The sequence below is a fragment of the Takifugu flavidus genome, chromosome 3, assembly GCF_003711565.1.
Source record: "Takifugu flavidus isolate HTHZ2018 chromosome 3, ASM371156v2, whole genome shotgun sequence".
Taxonomy (NCBI): domain Eukaryota; kingdom Metazoa; phylum Chordata; class Actinopteri; order Tetraodontiformes; family Tetraodontidae; genus Takifugu; species Takifugu flavidus.
In genome coordinates this window covers 2872501-2889388 of record NC_079522.1, presented here as the reverse complement: position 1 = coordinate 2889388, position 16888 = coordinate 2872501, and the positions used below count along the sequence as shown (strand labels likewise).

Here is a 16888-nt window from a genome sequence, read left to right as displayed (position 1 = left end):
TGGTGTTGCCCCTCTGGTTGGAGCGTGTTTGTGGCTGTCGTCATGGTAACGGCGTGTTAAGACGTGTTCTCCTCTGCTTGTGTTTCCTTGCAGTGATCTAACCTGAACCTGCATGGAGTTTGTAAATAACGCTGCTTTTCTGGTATTTATAGTTTTTTTAATGGATTCTGAAAAAGAGGAGGAGCCTGTCGCGGCGTTTCACGCTCGCACACTCACGTCGGCGTGGACAGAACAAAAAAACAACTTCCTGTGTGTTTGCTTTCTCACATCGCCGTGGAGTCCAGATCCGGTTCTGACCGCAGCGCGGCGGGCCGGAGGCACTGGAGGCGGGTCTGGACCGGCTCGCTAGCGACCGCACGCTTGTGTTTTGTGCTGTTTTGTCTCACCGCTCGTTGCCGCCGCACCGCTAATAAAACTCACGCCATAAAAGACGGAGGCGAAGGGAACCGACACGAGTCCAGAAGCTGCGGGTGGAACCGGAACGTTGCTGTTTGCTGGGAGAAACATCACTAACCAACATCAAAGCCTCCACACGCCGGAATTCACCCTTTCTTTGATCTTCCCAAGGGAGTCACGCCGTGGTTGGTGGCCTGAGACACGCCCACAGCTAGCGCTGTCGTTGCTTTATTGTTGGCGATCCCGCTCTGCTGGTGGGCGTCGCCGTTCATGCATCGCCCTGGTTGGTGCCTCCGGACACGTGGGCGGGGTCACAGCTGCACTGACCGGGGCTGGATTTGAGGCGGAACCGACCCGCCTCCTTGAGGGCGGAGCATATGCTGGAAGTGGGCGGGGCTTTTGGCTCTCAGGATGGGCGGGGTTCACGATGCCGTCACGTTTTCTTTATTTTCAGTTCTGATGATCTTTGTGTATTTTCGCCTTTGGTGCCTCCAGCTTTTATTCATTCCTTTATCAGAAACGTACGAAGTTTATCCCCTTTTTACTTAACCGAACTATTATTTTATAAGCTTTGTTTTAAAAAGACATGTTGAGGCACTGTTTGTTTTTATGAATTAGCATGTCGGTCCTAGCGTCACTCGAGCAAATCTGGCTGCTACTTACAGAGCTGTTAGCAAACACGCGGACGCTGTGATGTGTTTGGGGACGATCTTTTTCACTTCCGCACCACAGCAAAAAAGCTAATAACCACAAGCATGTTAGCGGTGCAGGTTGTTAACTGGGACGAGGTTTTGAGCGCTCCCATCAACACTGTTTTAGGTCACGTTCAAACTAAAACCATAAAGCACAGCTCAGTCAGAGTAGCACTGCTAATATTAGCTCCTGTTTTTTTAGTTTTATGGCTAGCTAGTTTGGTTTTACCAGTGATTAGACGTCATTAAAGTGACTCTGTTAAAGGTACTTTTGAGAAATTTTGATTGTTATCACATGGATACATTTTTAGATTTAGCATTTTCATTCAAAACTGCACGTTTTTACTCACTTTTCAATCACTAAATTAGTGTTTCTTGGTTATCTTTTCTCGTCTGTGTCACCGTCGTTCCATTTTGGGTTACGTTGTGAACAGGAGGCTCCTGCGACGCATCATTTCTCGCAGGTCCTTTGGCTACCTGGGCAGTAAGCTAATTCCAGTAGCTGCCTCTAGCATGTTCCCAGCTCCACGTTGGCATTAATTGTTGACTCATTTCCACATCCACGATCTGACGGCCAGTTATGACACATTCCACATCGGATCCAGCGTTTCTGTTTGTGTAGAACAAAAGGTCGTCTGCGAACGGCGCTTTTCTTTATTGGAATTGTCGCGGGTTCTCAAGCTAACCGCTTCTGCGTCTCGGTATTTTAGCATCACGTTATTTATTTTTCTCTCATTTCTTACGTGAAGGCTTTTCCGTCTGAAACGGCATTCCTTTCGCTTCTTCTCTGGCTTCTCTGTTGCTACCACGACTTTTGCTAACTAGCATTTCTCAGATGTAGCGAAAGCAGACAGAACTGTCGTGGTGTAGCGGGAATTTACGCATCAGCGAGTATTTACTTTAATTTAGCTCACCTTACATTAGCTCACATTTTTGTCAGAAAGCTAACGATAACGAGTGTACGTTATTACGCTTCTCTGAATGTAGTTTGATGTAGTTGATTATTATTTTTATTATTGTACTGTTAAAATGTGCTTATTTGAGAAGAAGTGCAATTTATACTTTGGTTTTGTGTGTGTGTGTGTGTGTGTGTGTGCGCGCGTGTGTGTGTGTGTTGCATCAAATGCAGCTTAACTATCATGTCACTGTGATGGCGTAGCTACATTTGCTTGCCCGTGCTAGCCCGTATACCACTACTACAACCTGATTTCCTGTTTAATTGTTCCTTTGATTTGTGATGTTTCCATTCATATTCATTTTTTTAAGTGTTTGATTTCTATTTTTACGTTGTTTTCTCACAAATTGCTGTATCTTTAGCATCTGCAGCTATTTTTGTAATTATTTTGTAATTTGTTTCTTGTTAAATTGTTGGATTTAGCCTGTTTCTCTGTTAGCATGGGTGCCAAAACCTTTGACTTCCGTGTCGGTGTTGGTGGAGTCGCTGAAGGTTTTAAACGTAATCACGCTATCACGCTACAACCGTAGCAGACACACGCTGCGTTGCCCAGCCGACAACGAAATGCTAACAGGTAGAAGCCGTCGTTGACTGGTTTCATTGGTGAACTGGTTTGTGTTCCGTGTTTGATTGGACGTTTCATGACTGTAGCTGCTGGAGCCAAATCAAATAATAAAACCGTCTCAAATGAATCCGGAGCTTCTTTCTGAGCATTTCCTGCTTCATGTTTCCTCCGTCCACAGGGGGGCGCTGTTAAACTCCCTTAATTTAGCTGCCGTTTGTCAAAATGCAATAAAAGGGAATAAATTCCTAGTGGGCCACTGGGGGGCGCTAAAGGACCCCAAAGCAGTGCGGTGGGCGTGGCCTTGACCGCCAGAAGCGCTTTGATTCCCTAAAAATCTGGAATTAAAAGGAAACTGATCGAAAGTTGAGTTTCGTGACGCCACTGCACAGATGGATCGATCGGATCGATCACCTGGCGGACGGGCGGGAATTCCATCAGGCTGCACGTGCTCAGAGGTTACCTGTCTGACGTCAGTGAACGACAGGCGGCAGCTGTGTGCGTGCGCCCGCGTGCGTGCTGTGTGTATAAAAGCCAGCTGAGTCCTGTAGCAGCGGATGGAGCTCGTGCAGGAGTCAGGACAGAAGCGTGTGTTGGATAGCGCGCGCGCGCGTGTGTGCATGTGTGAGTTAAAGTGCGTGTTTGCGCGCTCGCCAGGATGTCAGCGGAGAAACTGGACAAAAGCAAGACGCTATTTCTGAGAAAGAAACACGTCGGGTGAGTTGAGCTTCCGGCGGTTGCGTGAAGAACGGAGGTCCGTGAACGCAGCAGCAGCCGCCGCTGTTTCATTCAAACGCGCGCAGTTGAATGTGGCGCAAAAGAAACTTTTTCAAGCAAGAAGGAGCCGCTCAGAGTGTTTGAGAGGAGGTCCACATCGGAACCATGTCATTAATTAAGACGTTAATCAGCGCGGGTCACGGGTCAGCGCGTGAGGCGTTCAGGGCCTTCAGCAGAATTCACGCGTTGAGCCCTGAAGTGGGTGGTGGCGCGTTAGTAAATGGTTAATTGGAGGTTAATTAACATTTGGTGCAGGATGTAGTTACTACAGTCTGTAGTTTAACTCCAGCCGCGGCTCCTCTGCAGGCCGTCCTGTAAGATCTTCTTCAGCCAGGACCCCATAAAGATAGTAAAGGCCAAAGGTCAGTACATGTATGACGAGAACGGCCAACGCTACCTGGACTGCATCAACAACGTGGCTCACGGTACGCGCACACACACACGCACACACACACAACCTTCCAGACCTGTGCCAGAGTTGCAGGTGTTTTGTGGGCGTGGCCTCGTCCCGCCAGCTGTCTAACCTGTGCTCCTTCCCGCCCGTCCCCCCAGTGGGCCACTGCCACCCAGATGTGGTGCAGGCCGGCGCCGAGCAGATGGGGACGCTCAACACCAACGCGCGCTTCCTGCACGACAACCTGGTGCTGTACGCCCAGCGGCTGCAGGCCACGCTGCCGCCCGCCCTGTCCGTCTGCTACTTCGTCAACTCTGGGTGCGTCTGGGGGGGTTCACCCGTGGGGGGGGGACAGAACCCGACCATGTCTCTCCATATCAGCGCTGCATGCTAACAGGCTAATGCTACCCTCGTGGAGGCGGGGCTTATGAGCTTTACTGTCACCAAAACATTTCCCCCTGAGTTTTGTGTAATTGTGGATTTTTAGCACAGTGCTAACTTGGCTAGCTGGCTAGCTGGGGTTACGTTACGAACGCTCTCATAAATATTTAGCTGTTAGCCTTTAGCGCCTGTGCTGCTGTCGTGTCTCAACAAACACGAAGTAAACGAAAATGTGTCCGTGACTCAAAGATCTTCATGCACGATTCAGCCTGAGGGTCATTAAAGGCGTCGCCTGCCGGCGGAGGCGGAGCCTTGGGCTGTGGTGGAGGCGGAGCCTCGGGACGTGGCGGAGGCGGAGCCTCGGGCTGCGGCGGAGGCGTCGGCGCCGTCCTTCAGCTGTGTGTTCTGTGGTGACTCAGTAACTCGCGTAACCTTTGCCCCCCTCTGAACCGCAGCTCCGAGGCCAACGACCTGGCTCTGCGCCTGGCGCGGAACTTCACGGGTCACGACGACATCATCACCCTGGAAAAGTAAGTGGCTCCGCCCCCCAGACGGCGGCTCTGTTCCACGGGACGCAGCAGATTCCAGCCTGTGTGTGTCCGCAGCGCGTACCACGGCCACGTCTCCTCGCTCATCGACATCAGCCCCTACAAGCACCACCAGCTGCCCGACGCTGAGCTCCGCCCATCAGTGCACGTGGTGAGTGCGGCTCCTGGCGGCGTGCACGTGAGTGCCGGGTGTCCGTGAGCCAATGGGGGCGAAGACGCTGACACGTGGAGGCCACGCAGGCGAGAGGCGCACAGGATTGTGGGTAGCCTAGCGGCGGCGGTGGCGCTGCTAGCCCTTTCAAACGTGGATCAGGTGACCCCCCCCAGACCAGACCGTCCACAGCAGGATCCACCCGTTTGTTTACACCCCAACATCTGAGCTAGCTATGCTAACAAACAGTGGAGGAGGAGGTTACCTGGGGACAGGTGAAGCTAATCAAGGCGATGGACACATTAGCAGACTTCAGAGGCTCGTGTCAGTCGTGCTGGAGGATTAGCATCAACTAGCCTCTCGGAGAGTCCGGATGTCCGCCGCAGGTGCTGCCCTTGCTGCCTCCAGAGATCCAGAATCTCTTCCAATCTTCTGCACAGGCTCCAAGTCCAGATGTGTACAGAGGCAGGTACAGAGCGGACCACCCGGACCCCGCCGCCGCGTACGCCGACGACGTCCGAGAGCTAATCGACAGGGCCCACGAGAAAGGAAGGAAGGTGCGCTAGGCTAGGCTAATGCCGGCGTGGGCGCAAGACACAACAACACTTCATGCTAACCCCAGTTATGCTGATGCCTGAGGAGCTAAGCTAGGTCGCTCTGTCTCCTGCTCAGATCGCCGCTTTCATCGCCGAGTCCCTGCAGAGCTGCGGCGGCCAGGTCGTCCCCCCGGCGGGCTACTTCCAGCAGGTGGCAGCGTACGTACAAACGCCGTGAAGCTAGCCGCGTAGTTATTTCAGTAGCATCTAAGCTAATGCTTCAGCTGACAGGGAAGGGACGTTTTAAAAGCTTTGATCTTTAAAGACGGCGGGCGTCCTCTCTGGGTGGCGTTTGCTAGCGGTGACCTCTGACCCTTCGTCCGCAGACACGTGCGCCGGGCCGGGGGCGTCGTCATCGCCGATGAGGTCCAAGTGGGCTTCGGCCGCGTTGGCAGCCATTTCTGGGCCTTCCAGCTTCAGGGCGCCGACTTCGTCCCCGACATCGTCACCATGGGGAAGCCGATTGGAAACGGACACCCGATGTCCTGCGTGGTCACGACCGCCGAGGTGGCCCAGGCCTTCGCCTCATCCGGGATGGAGTATTTCAACACGGTAAGACCAGAACCCCCCTCAACCCCCCGGCTCCGCCCTCATCCGTGCCTCTGCGCTGGTCCAAATCCCTCAGTTTGGCGGTAACCCGGTGTCGTGCGCCATCGGACTCGCCGTCCTGGACGTCATCGGGAAGGAGGACCTGCAGGGGAACGCGGTCCGCGTGGGGCGGCGCCTGTCCGACCTGCTGGAGGCGCTGAAGCGGAAGCACCCGCTGATCGGGGACGTCAGGTGAGCGGACTCGCCCCGGGACCCTCCGGCGGTTTCTCCCAGTTCAGGACCGGTTCAGAGACTCTGAGTTAAAGATTGTTGCAGAACCGTCAGTGGTTCCGAGCCGCCGATCAAACTGTGGAACCTCAGGTTAAGGTCCACCATCCAGAACCGGTTTGAACCTGTTCAGGTAGCGAAACATTTACCTGACGACAAATCTGTTCCACGGAACCTTCAGCAGAGGCGTTAGCTTAGCTACAGAGGCTAGCTCTCGTCAGGCTTTTCCTCTCGTTTGGATGTGGGTTAGCCGGGAGGAGCACTCCCGTTAGCCTTATGCTAACGGGAGGGCAGATGGGTCTGACGTGGCATCTTTGAGGATGATTCTTATTCCGCCTCTTCTCTTCCTAAAGGGGGCGTGGCCTCTTCATTGGGGTGGAGCTGGTGAAGGACAGGCTAACGCTAACGCCAGCAACCGCGGAGGCTCAGGAAGTCATCTATAAGTGAGTGTTAGCCTGCGTGCTACACGGCTGAAGCAACGTGCGACGTCTTATCTGTTGCTGACCTGATAAAGTTCTTGTTTATTGATCCGATTCTGATGATAAATGACAATAAATCGGTCGTAAACTCGTGTTTCAGGCTGAAGGAAGAGAAGATCCTCCTCAGCGCCGACGGACCTCATCGCAACGTCCTCAAGTTCAAGCCGCCCATGTGCTTCACGCCTGAGGACGCCGAGCTGGTGGCGGCCAAGCTGGACCCCGTCCTCACAGGTACAGGCCCCGCCCCTTTTAGCGGAGGCTAGGCGTGGGTCAGCGCTGGCGCCGATACTTCGGCGGTAATCTGTGTGTTGGTTGCAGAACTCGAGGAGGTTTTGGGTTTAAAGCCGCTCGACGTTCCGAATGTCGGGAAAGATCGCAGCAAGAGGACGGTGAGCATCTTCGGAGAACCTGCTTGGCCACTTTTACGCTAACGTTCCTGCCGGTGATTCGGTACAAACCTGTTTGTCGTGTTTTTGCACCTGAAGCTGAGCGACGAGCATCAGCAGCATCACGACGGGATCGGCGCTCCTCATCCAGCCAGCGCTCCCAAACGCATCCGGAAGGAGACAAACTCCAGGATCACGCCTGCCGCCGATTAACCTCCGACAGATTAGCCTTTCTAGCTAGCAGCCGTCTGATTGTACCTTCTGATTTTTACGTGACTGCCAGAGAATTCTGAGGGTTTTCCTTCTAAATGAAGCGTTTTTAAACTTGATTTTCCTGAATAAACGAGCAGATGAAAACTTTGTCTCTCGTCCCTGAACGTTCGCAGGTGGAAGAATATAGGTCACTGTCCTATCTCGTTCCGGTTTGCCCGAGGCAAACACGCGCGGCGCGTTAGCAATAATTTACCAGCGTTCCGATGTTCCGTTAACTGGAGAAACGTCTCGTGTTGTCGGGGCCATAACAAACAGGAAATGGGACAGTTGCGGAATTCTGACGGTTTCTCCGACTTTAATGAGGCAAATATCCGTTGTTTGGTTTTAAATTAGTCGTAAACAGTGAAGACTTTTAATTATTAAAGTACTGTTTAATTATAAAATCCTTATTAAAGGATTTTACTCTTGCTAAGCTACTGTATCTGTGGTGTAAACGTGTGCTAGCACTGCTAGCTACTTGGGCTAAAGTTTAGCACTGTGGAATCTGTCGCCCCTCCCTGCAGGAGATCAAAGCCCTTCGCTAACATTAGCATTCGGCTTGAAATGAGCTCATTCGTGTCTGAAGTCGCTTTAGTTGAAAAACCTCAGACAATAGAAACCAACCGATGTTGTAAACGTTCAACCTGTTTGATTAAATGTAATCATTTAATTAGGAACAACTGCAGAATAAACATTCCATTATCTCCTTTATCGGATCCTCAAAAGTGACCTTTGAACCCAACGTGTTGCTGCGATAACCAGTGATCGCTGTCACACCTGTCGACAGGTGACCTCTGCGCGCTGCTGCCACCTAGCGGCCTCTTTAGAACCGCCTCTCTGCTGCCACCTGGCGGCGGGGGTGAGAACAGCAGCGTTAACTCGTCCCAGCGGTCGCTTTCCCCCCTAAATGATCACGTTCTGACTTCATCCTCGCGCTGTGTGACGTGTTGACCAGGAACCCAGCAGGTGAGTGAACACCTGAAGGCGGCAGCACGTTTGGTCCGAAATTACCGGGATCGACGCACAATCATGAGCTCAGAGTTTATTACACACGCTGGTACAAAACTGGGACTTTTCATTACAAAAACATCAGCCAGCCCCCCCCCACACACCCCTGAAAACCACTTCCTGTTTCTCTTTAACCCAACTGGGATAAAGTGAAGTTAATCGTGACTGAGGGGACGTTATTGATCCGCAGCATCTCCGCGTTCCCGATGGGCTCCTCATCCACTTCCTGTTGAGGCTCCTCCCCCTGCAGCGGCGTTCTTCCCTATCCCATGAGGTAGCCGCTGTGGAAGTCAGATGTATCCGTTAGGACGGGCGTGGGACCGCCAGGTGCGTTTACGGAACGTTTAACGGGGTTCTTACGGCAGCTTCATGCGCATGAAGACTCTGGCCATGAAGAAGCTGAGCAGGACGCTGATGCCGCCAATGAAGAGCAACAGGAAGCGGTTGAGCTTGGGAATGTTCGGAGCGTTGGAGCGGTCCAGGATGATGAAGCCCAGGCCCCCCATGGTGAAGAGGAAGCTGGAGGCCAGTCCTTCCATAATGTACTGCCCATTAACTCTGGAAAACACGTCAGCTGAGATCAGTGCACGGCTCCAGCAACTGGTCCGGTTGGACCCAGTGGAGGTCCAACAGGACGCTCGACCCTCACCTGTAGGCCAGGAACGCCACCGGCCGCTGGTGCCCGTGTTCGTCCGTCATTGACCCGACGCTTGGTGGCTCCACGATGACGTCATAGATGATGCCTGAAATCACCAGAATCAAAGCGAGATGTTTTCACCCACGTTCCGAAGCTAAACTGCACTTTTGGACGGATTAAAACCAGCGCGAGAACGCCCCCTCATAAACACAGCCAGCGTCCATCCGCACGCGATCGATGTGGGATTGAACGGGAATTCTAGACTTCCATTAGCATGCTAGCATGCTAGTAGCTAGCAGAAGAGTTTACCTCCCGTGATGAGAAAGTAGGACACGATCACGGCCGCGTACACGGTCATGGCCGACGGCATGTGCAGCCATGACGGCTTCTTCAGCTTGATGTTCGGACACTCCAGCACAGTGAAGGGGATACTGTACAACGTCTCCATCTCCAGCGAAAGAACCGAGCCGAGCCGCTGACACCGACTTCCGCTCGCGCAGCCTCTTAGATGACGTGTACCGGAAGTTGATGTCGTCGGTTTTTCGACGACTTTTAATCGGAACTTTTACGCTGCTACTAACATTATTCGTGTTTTGTGGTGGTTTTAAAGAAAAAAGACGAAGGCGACAATTTAAAAACCGCAAATAAATGTTACGTCATTGAAACACTCCGTGACGTCATTTTAATGGCGGTGTGTGTGTGTGTGGGGGGGGGGGGGGGTCGTCGGCGCCACATATATTATTTTTTAAATAAAGATTCTTCACTTTAAATCCAACTTAAGTTTATATGGATTTAGAAATGATTGAATAATCAGGACCAAGGCTGAAAACACTGAGCTAACGAACAAGGGAGTAAACTTGATCGTGGACGTTCATTCATCGTTTGTCACTTTTCAGCATAAATTCCACGGAACCGTTTGGCGATTCCACGGTCCAACTGCCAGAGGAAGTTCTGACGCTGCTTCTTGGACGTCTTCATTCCCGGGGAACTCAACCCTTCCAAGGTCAGCTGCTGATCCGGAATTGTTATTTTGTTCCAGTTATTTTTCTCCTGTGTGTTATGTTTAATACTTTTTTACAGTTCTTATTTCAGGTCCGACCCAGATGTTCTGATTTTTCCTCAGAGGATCCAGGTGAGACATCGGACAAACGCGAGAACCTCAAATAGAAAATCAGGAGAAACCAACTGGATTTGTCTTTTTATTGTCATTACAAACACACGTTTCACTTCGATTTCTGGCTCTGTGCTTGTGCCTTCAGCACCTTGACGACAATCTTCTGCTCCTCGATCAGGAACGCACGCTTGATCCTGGAAGACAAGGAGCACCTGGTCAGGAGACGGTCTCCACAGCATCGTTCCGTCACCTGCGAGCGGCTGCCTCACCTGTCACGCACACACTTGGCGCACATGGAGCCTCCGTAAGCTCTGCTGACGTGCTTCTTGGTTTTGGAGAGCCTCATGAGGACCTGAGGTCGGACAGCTCGGATCTACAAGAGAGGACGGTGACCATGAGTGCCCAGCAGGTTCCTGACCTTCTCGACCAACAGACCAATCCTCCCCACAGCCCACACGACATTAATGTAGGAGTGAAAATATCCAGGTAGAGAGTCAAGTCAATCAAGGTATATTTGAGTTAGAGTCCCTGTTTAAGTATCAGCTGGTTTAAACCAAAACGGGTCACAATCCAGCATAACTAGAGGCCCAGAGGTGATGTGGGTGACCCGTCTGCTCAGAACCAGCTGGCTCTACCCTCCACATGTCTCCAGCGGGCTCTACTCACTCCACGGAGTCGTCCTGGGCAGATGCCACATGCCGACTTGGGGGCTTTGCCGACCTTCTTGGTGTACAGGTACACGATGCGGTTACCGGGCGTCCGGGACCTGAAGCAAAGGAGCCATTTCATACGATCTGCTCACACTGCGGACAGAATTCAGGTAAGAACTTCCCACTTACAGTCTGGTCTTGTTGGAGGCGGTGTTGTAGGACAACCTACGGCGGTAAGTCAGGCGCTGGACCATCTTCAACCTGCGGGCACAACGTTCGGTTTAGTGGCGCGATGCTAGCTGGGGCTAAGGTTAGCTGTTGGGTACCGACGCCGGGGAGCTACCGACGCCGGGAAGCTACCGACGCCTGCCAACACAAACAGCCAACGGGGCCGGACCGGCTTGGGGGAAAATGTAACATTTCAAAGCGGTTCGGTTGGCAGCAAAGCTCAACTGGGGACTACAACGGTGGCTCCACAGCACCCATTGGGACCGATAAACAGCGTCCATTTAATTATCTTAAACACCGCTAAGCACTGAAATTGGCTCATCGTTAGAGCTCCTGTGATGTTTTAAGTGATACCTCAACATAAAGTTGTGTATCATAACTTCTAAAATTGAAGATTACAGCGGATTAGTTAAGGGTGATGTTTCGGAGAAAAACAGACGCCGCCATACCTGATATGGCCGTAACCGGAAGAGGAAGGAGCAAAGCGGAAACGCGGGTTAAAGAGCTCCCGTGGTTGAGCGCCCCCCGTTATGCTGCCCCTACCGGTGCTCCGCGTCACTACAGCCACTATATTAATCAGCGTCGCTGCGTTTAGTTATATGATTGAGTACTTGGCAAAACCATCTCTACCATCCATATTTAGATTAAATGGATAAAGGACAGTGTTAAGTTATAAAATCATCACGTCTGGCCCACTGCCAGCATTTTAGCCTTTTTTTAATTTGTCAAGCCATGAACCCGACTAAAAATCAGGCTGCAGTTAGCTTTTGATTTGCATAATCTTAAAAACCACACAAATCCTGCTTTCTTTCCGAACAAGGTTCATATTAATTTTCAGTGAAAATTGTAAATAAAAATAAACATAAAAAATACACCGACTGTCCAGCAGAGAGCAACGTTGTGTTTCCAGCTGTGGCTAACATGTAACTTTTCAATCGGAATATTTTGTTGCGCCTCTTTTGGCTTCTGTTCTGATATCAAGCTGCTGATTTTACTGCCAAATTTTGGGCCATGCCTATCATTTCAACCGGCGAAAGACTGCACGTGCACAAAAGTGACAGCACAAGCTTCCTGTGGTCACTCCAGACAGGAAATACCAGTGGAGCGCTCGCATGTTTCAGACTGATGGGAATCCTCGGGAATATTGGCGGAACCTCATCAGCTGCTCGTGTCTGTGACACTAGCGCCTGGATTAACCCTTTCATGGGCAGAATTCCAAAGGAGACCAATGATGAGACGGACAGACGTGCCCCTGACCCCCACCGAGGGCCCGCCCGGTCTAAGAGGAAGCATCCCCTAAAGTGCACTTTATTACATAACCTGTGCGCTTCTCCTTGGACCTTCTGTGTAATCTGCTGAGATTTAAACCTGCTGCTCCTGTTTAATAAATCCACAGCGATTAAAATAGGATTACAGCTCTGCTTTCACTTCCCTGATGGTGACGTCACAGCCAAAACATTTTCAGCATTTTCCCCATTTTTTTCCACGCTTTCGTTGTTTTTTTTGTTGCGTTCCTGCGTTGGATGGTGGTAAAGCAGACAGCCCCCCCAATGAACCCTGATCCCAGCAGGTCGGCCCATCTGTGGGCCCTCCGACTCCAGGATTAACCTAATAAAGCAGCACACGTCCTCTATCGCCGCCTTGTTTCTTTAATTTTGACTCCTTAATGACAGAGGTTAAAAACACGTCAGTGATTGGTGGTGGTTGTTGTTGTTGTTTAGTTGAATCAGTCAATTTGTCCAAATGTCCAGGTGCTAACATGCTAATGTAGCAGTTTCTGTCCATCCTGGTTGGTTTTTTAGTTTTGGGGGGCAGGTGGTCCGTCCAAGCCTCTTTGTACTGATGTGGTGGGGGAGGAGTGGTGGTGGTGGTGGTGGTGGTGGTGGTGGGGGGGGGGGGGGGGCGCTAATATGAAGCTTTCAGCATCTAATCCGGAGAGAGTCTCTTATAAAAAGCTGATCCTCAGACTCTCGCTTTCCTCATTGCCACAGACGGAAGAGTTGTTGTTGTTAGCGTTCGCTAACATGTCTGAATAATGCTAATCGATTATTGCTTCAGCAGCTGCAGCGGAAAAACTTGCTGGGTTATCAGCACACACACACACACGCACACACACACACACACACACACACACACACACACACACACAACACACACACACACACACACACACACACACACACCCAGTTGCTGACAAATCCATCCAACTATGTGGGACACAAAGGCTTGGATTTAGCTGCCGGGCCAGAGCGAGGGTGGGCCAGGTGGGCTACGGACGGGGTGGAAGTTTCTGTTGTCTCTGTCAGACGAATCCCAACAACAGCCCCCCCACATGACCTCCGACCAGTCATCAGTTTTATACTGGAAACGCTGCCAGACCAGGAAGGAGGCCACGCAGCGGCGAGGGGGAGGAGCTTTGCTGGAAAAGAGCTGACGTCTCGACTGGCTTCTGGTTTGATCGGCAAAAATATGGATTCATTATTGTCACTGATGTCACATGATTTCATGAGGTCACGTGTCCGGCACTTTGACCTGCAAGCTAATGCTACTGTATGAGGTCATGGGCTTTATCTGACATGTGGACCCCCCCCCCCTTCCCCCCCAGGGATGATGTCACATGTTGAACGACCAGGATGAAGGACGCTGACATGACGGGCAAAATCCTTTTAATGCGCGGAGAGCAGCCGAGCGCGTCCGACCTGACAGCTGTCGATTAGCGTAAACTTGCTCCGATGACACGTTGAAGTGATTTTATGCCCAGTTCTGATAACACAATGGGTTTAGCTCGATGCTAGCTCTGAACTGAAGTGCCTGATGGGATGTATTTCCTGGAGGAAGTCAGACAGGTGTGAAGGATGCAAATAAAAGCTTGGATTTGTAGTGATTAACACCCTTCAGCGTTCCCATATCTGAACGTGGAATCCAGGGCAAACAGTTCCCACACTGGGAAATAAACATAAAGAATCCTTTCAGTCTAATTTTGCCTTTAAATCATTAACTGGTGCACTTCCTCATCTACCTTCCTGGTGTATTTCACCTGCTGAATCTGAGCTTTGGTTGGTGGAACCCTGAGGAACCCTGAGGAACCATGAGGAACCCTGAGGAACCATGAGGAACCCTAAAACTGTGGCGAGACTCTCCAGTCACCTTGAAATGACCTAAGGCGTCGCCCTCCACACGAATCCACCTGTTCCGTCATCATCCCAGGAAAACTGGGAGGAATCGCAGCCTTTGCTGTGTAACCACGGCAACTCCTCCCTCAAAGCGCAGCATCACCAGAGCCCCCCCCCCCTCCCGAACCCGACAGGAGCAGCAGCAGCCGCTGACTGCCGCCGCTTCACGTGCGCAGGGACAGTATTCTGCCCCAGCACTGGGGTATTTTCGAACAGGGGGGTCATTAATTCTCCTTAATTCTCCTCAGCCGACGCGGAGCGCTGACGGTGCCGCGCGGAGAGGTGTGCGCGGTCCAGAGCTCCTCCTCTGTCCTCGCGCACATTTTTCGTGCTCAATGAGAGCGCGAGGGCACGCGCGAGGCTCTCCTGATTCCAACCTGCTGCCTTGTCGCGCGGGCCTCGTCCTCTCGCCTCTGTCAAAGGTAAGACATGACGGCCGCGCCGCGCCGCGCCGCGCCGCGCCGCGCCGCGCTGTGCCGCGCGAGCGGAACTCGGTGCTGGGGTGATGATGGTGGTGATGACGGTGGTGGAGGAGGTGGAGGAGGAGGTGGGGAGCTGTTGTGTCTGTGTGATGATGCTGATGATGAAGCTGAAAGGGCGTCACTGAAGGGCAGACGGAGGGGAAGAGTTGCCGCTCCGTCAGACGACGCGTCGCGGAAAAGTCAAACAGGACGAGACGCGTTTTCTTCCCCCACCTGAGCGGCGGCGGTTCTGCTGCCGGCGGCTTCCAGAACCAGAGCTCCTCCTCAGAGTTCTGGAGCTGGAAACAAGCGGAGTCATTTAACTTTTGTCGGCTGGTTTTAACCCACCTGAGCAGAATCTGGAGCCGGTTCGGTCAAATGCTGATTTATCCCGAACCCGACCGGTAATTCTGCCGCTTTAGGTGCTGGTTGTGGTGTTTTTAACGTGGTTCCGTCCGCTGGAGGCTTTTCTGTGATGAGCTTTATGCTTTCATCCAACCTGTTTGCATCCTGCTATACTTGTGGGGACCGTTGTGTGTTTCACTTCTTCTTGATTCCTGATTTCTGTGTTTTTAAATCGGATAAAAAAATTCCGATCGCATCCTGGGTCTCGTGGCTCCACGATTAACCGCCTCCCTTCTCTCTTTCCGTTGTTCGGCAGAAGCTAATATGACGACGCCCGACCCGAGAACGCCCGCAGAATCTCTCCACCTGGTTTGAAAGCGAAGGCGCCGCCATGCACCGCCGGTAAACCCCCCCCCCCCCCCTCCCCACCCCCCCCTCGCACCCTCTTCTGCAAAGCCTCCGAGAGCGAGGACACGACCAGCACCATCATGGCTTCTGACCGACCCGGCCTGGATCCGCCAAAGCCGCGGCCCCCGACGGGCCGCCGGTGTCTGAGGAGGCTGAGGCTGGTCCGGGTCCTGGGGCTGGTCCTCGGCCTGGCGGCCGTCGCCGCCGCTTCTTTCGGCGCCTTGTCCTGGAGCTCCGGGGGCCTTGGGGATCCGGAGCCCCGCTTGGCCCCCCGCAGGACTCTGCTCTTCACCCAGGCCCAGACGGACCCCAACGGGTCGGCCGACGCGCCCGTCGCCATGAGGTCCACGGCGCACAGCAACGAGAGCGCGGCGCAGTACCCGTCCGACCTGTTCACCATCCAGCAGAGGGTGAGGGGCGCCGCCGCCCTCCACGCCTTCGGCATGATCTACATGTTCATCGCCCTGGCCATCGTGTGCGACGAGTTCTTCGTGCCCGCGCTGACGGTCATCACGGAGAAGCTGTCCATCTCCGACGACGTGGCGGGCGCCACCTTCATGGCGGCCGGAGGCTCCGCCCCGGAGCTCTTCACCTCCATCATCGGCATCTTCATCTCCCACAGCAACGTGGGCATCGGCACCATCGTGGGCTCGGCCGTCTTCAACATCCTCTTCGTCATCGGGATGTGCGCCATCTTCTCCAAGGAGATCCTCAACCTGACCTGGTGGCCCCTGTTCCGGGACGTCTCCTTCTACATCCTGGACCTGATCCTGCTCATCGTCTTCTTCCTGGACAACGTCATCTCCGTGTGGGAGAGCCTGACGCTGCTCTCCGGCTACGCCGCCTACGTCATCTTCATGAAGTTCAACAGCAGCGTGGAGGCCTTCGTCAAAGACTGCGTCAACAAGAACCAGGTGGTGGAGGTGGAGGTGCAGCCCAAGGTGAGTCGGCTTCCTGTTTCCTGTTTCCTTTAGCCCGACAACCGCCCCTCCAGGCTACGCTAGCACTCCTTTGAAGCTCCTTATTGAAGCCTCATGCTCTGGTCCTGTCCCGGTGTCTCGGCAGCTCTCCCAGTCCGATATTCCGAAGACTTCCGCAGCACGTCTACGTTAGCGCAGCAGCTAACGCGCGGCCGTCGCCGCTCAATGACACTTGAGGGCAAAAGACGGCGCGGTGCGATTTGAGGCCGGGGCAGAGATTATCCGGACGGATTTAGATTTTCTTTTGTGACATGAAATGGGAATTAAATTTCGAGGAGGTCGGACTGTAAAGCTTTAATTAAATGCGGATTATTCCGAGGACGTAAAGGATATTTAAACTGCAGGTTAGGAGGGCGTGGCGGCTCCGGACGCTCCGGGACGCCACGTTAGCATCAATTATGCAGCGCGGCGCTAAAATTAAACATCTGCTCGGCTGCTTTTCCTGTTTTAGGGATTTACTGACAAGGAAGCAGAGAGAACTGAGGTGACCTTGAGCTGC

At 52.8% G+C, this 16888-nt stretch overlaps 5 protein-coding genes and 1 long non-coding RNA gene across 20 annotated transcripts in view; 4 read left to right on the top strand and 2 right to left on the bottom strand.

The window, feature by feature from the left end:
• Positions 1 to 2735, top strand: part of LOC130522071 (collagen alpha-1(XXV) chain) — a 50402-nt gene extending 47667 nt beyond the window's left edge. For all 6 annotated transcript variants that reach the window (XM_057026054.1, XM_057026057.1, XM_057026051.1 and 3 more), the window contains one exon: positions 94 to 2735. In XM_057026054.1, coding sequence (XP_056882034.1) covers positions 94 to 96 — 3 coding nt within the window. In that variant the 3' untranslated portion in view covers positions 97 to 2735. The remainder of the gene's footprint in view (positions 1 to 93) is intronic.
• Positions 2736 to 3061: 326 nt separating this feature from the next.
• Positions 3062 to 7490, top strand: etnppl (ethanolamine-phosphate phospho-lyase). 2 transcript variants are annotated; one of them, XM_057026077.1, is made up of 13 exons: positions 3062 to 3322; positions 3689 to 3807; positions 3935 to 4094; positions 4613 to 4687; positions 4763 to 4856; positions 5297 to 5413; positions 5529 to 5611; positions 5779 to 6004; positions 6078 to 6232; positions 6622 to 6711; positions 6848 to 6978; positions 7066 to 7136; positions 7227 to 7490. In XM_057026077.1, exons 1-13 carry the CDS (start codon positions 3264 to 3266, stop codon positions 7344 to 7346), a joined length of 1500 nt encoding a protein of 499 aa, XP_056882057.1. In that variant the 5' UTR covers positions 3062 to 3263; the 3' UTR covers positions 7347 to 7490. The 2 variants fall into 2 exon arrangements, with proteins under 2 accessions (XP_056882057.1, XP_056882058.1); XM_057026078.1 differs by having other exon boundaries at positions 3078 to 3322; positions 7233 to 7490.
• Positions 7491 to 8412: 922 nt separating this feature from the next.
• On the bottom strand, positions 8413 to 9590 carry ostc (oligosaccharyltransferase complex subunit). Its single transcript, XM_057026087.1, has 4 exons — positions 9340 to 9590; positions 9043 to 9136; positions 8754 to 8951; positions 8413 to 8674 (listed from the first exon to the last, which is right to left on the bottom strand). The coding sequence occupies exons 1-4, from the start codon at positions 9476 to 9478 to the stop codon at positions 8656 to 8658; spliced, it is 450 nt and encodes a 149-aa protein (XP_056882067.1). The 5' UTR covers positions 9479 to 9590; the 3' UTR covers positions 8413 to 8655.
• A 124-nt stretch (positions 9591 to 9714) lies between these two features.
• On the top strand, positions 9715 to 10314 carry LOC130522090 (uncharacterized). The gene is made up of 2 exons (XR_008949543.1): positions 9715 to 10033; positions 10111 to 10314. It is a non-coding gene; the product is annotated as an uncharacterized LOC130522090 (long non-coding RNA).
• rpl34 (ribosomal protein L34) lies at positions 10217 to 11542 on the bottom strand. Its single transcript, XM_057026088.1, has 5 exons — positions 11472 to 11542; positions 10984 to 11055; positions 10811 to 10910; positions 10414 to 10517; positions 10217 to 10338 (listed from the first exon to the last, which is right to left on the bottom strand). Exons 2-5 carry the CDS (start codon positions 11046 to 11048, stop codon positions 10254 to 10256), a joined length of 354 nt encoding a protein of 117 aa, XP_056882068.1. The 5' UTR covers positions 11049 to 11055; positions 11472 to 11542; the 3' UTR covers positions 10217 to 10253.
• A 2775-nt stretch (positions 11543 to 14317) lies between these two features.
• LOC130522072 (sodium/potassium/calcium exchanger 2-like) overlaps positions 14318 to 16888 on the top strand; it is a 20323-nt gene continuing 17752 nt past the window's right edge. For 4 of the 9 annotated variants that reach the window (XM_057026069.1, XM_057026064.1, XM_057026067.1 and 1 more), the window contains exons 1-2: positions 14318 to 14617; positions 15318 to 16350. In XM_057026069.1, coding sequence (XP_056882049.1) covers positions 15490 to 16350 — 861 coding nt within the window. In that variant the 5' untranslated portion in view covers positions 14318 to 14617; positions 15318 to 15489. Of the gene's footprint in view, positions 14618 to 14786; positions 15061 to 15317; positions 16352 to 16888 lie in introns of those variants that run through there. The other 5 variants (XM_057026066.1, XM_057026065.1, XM_057026061.1 and 2 more) reach the window with 3 other exon arrangements.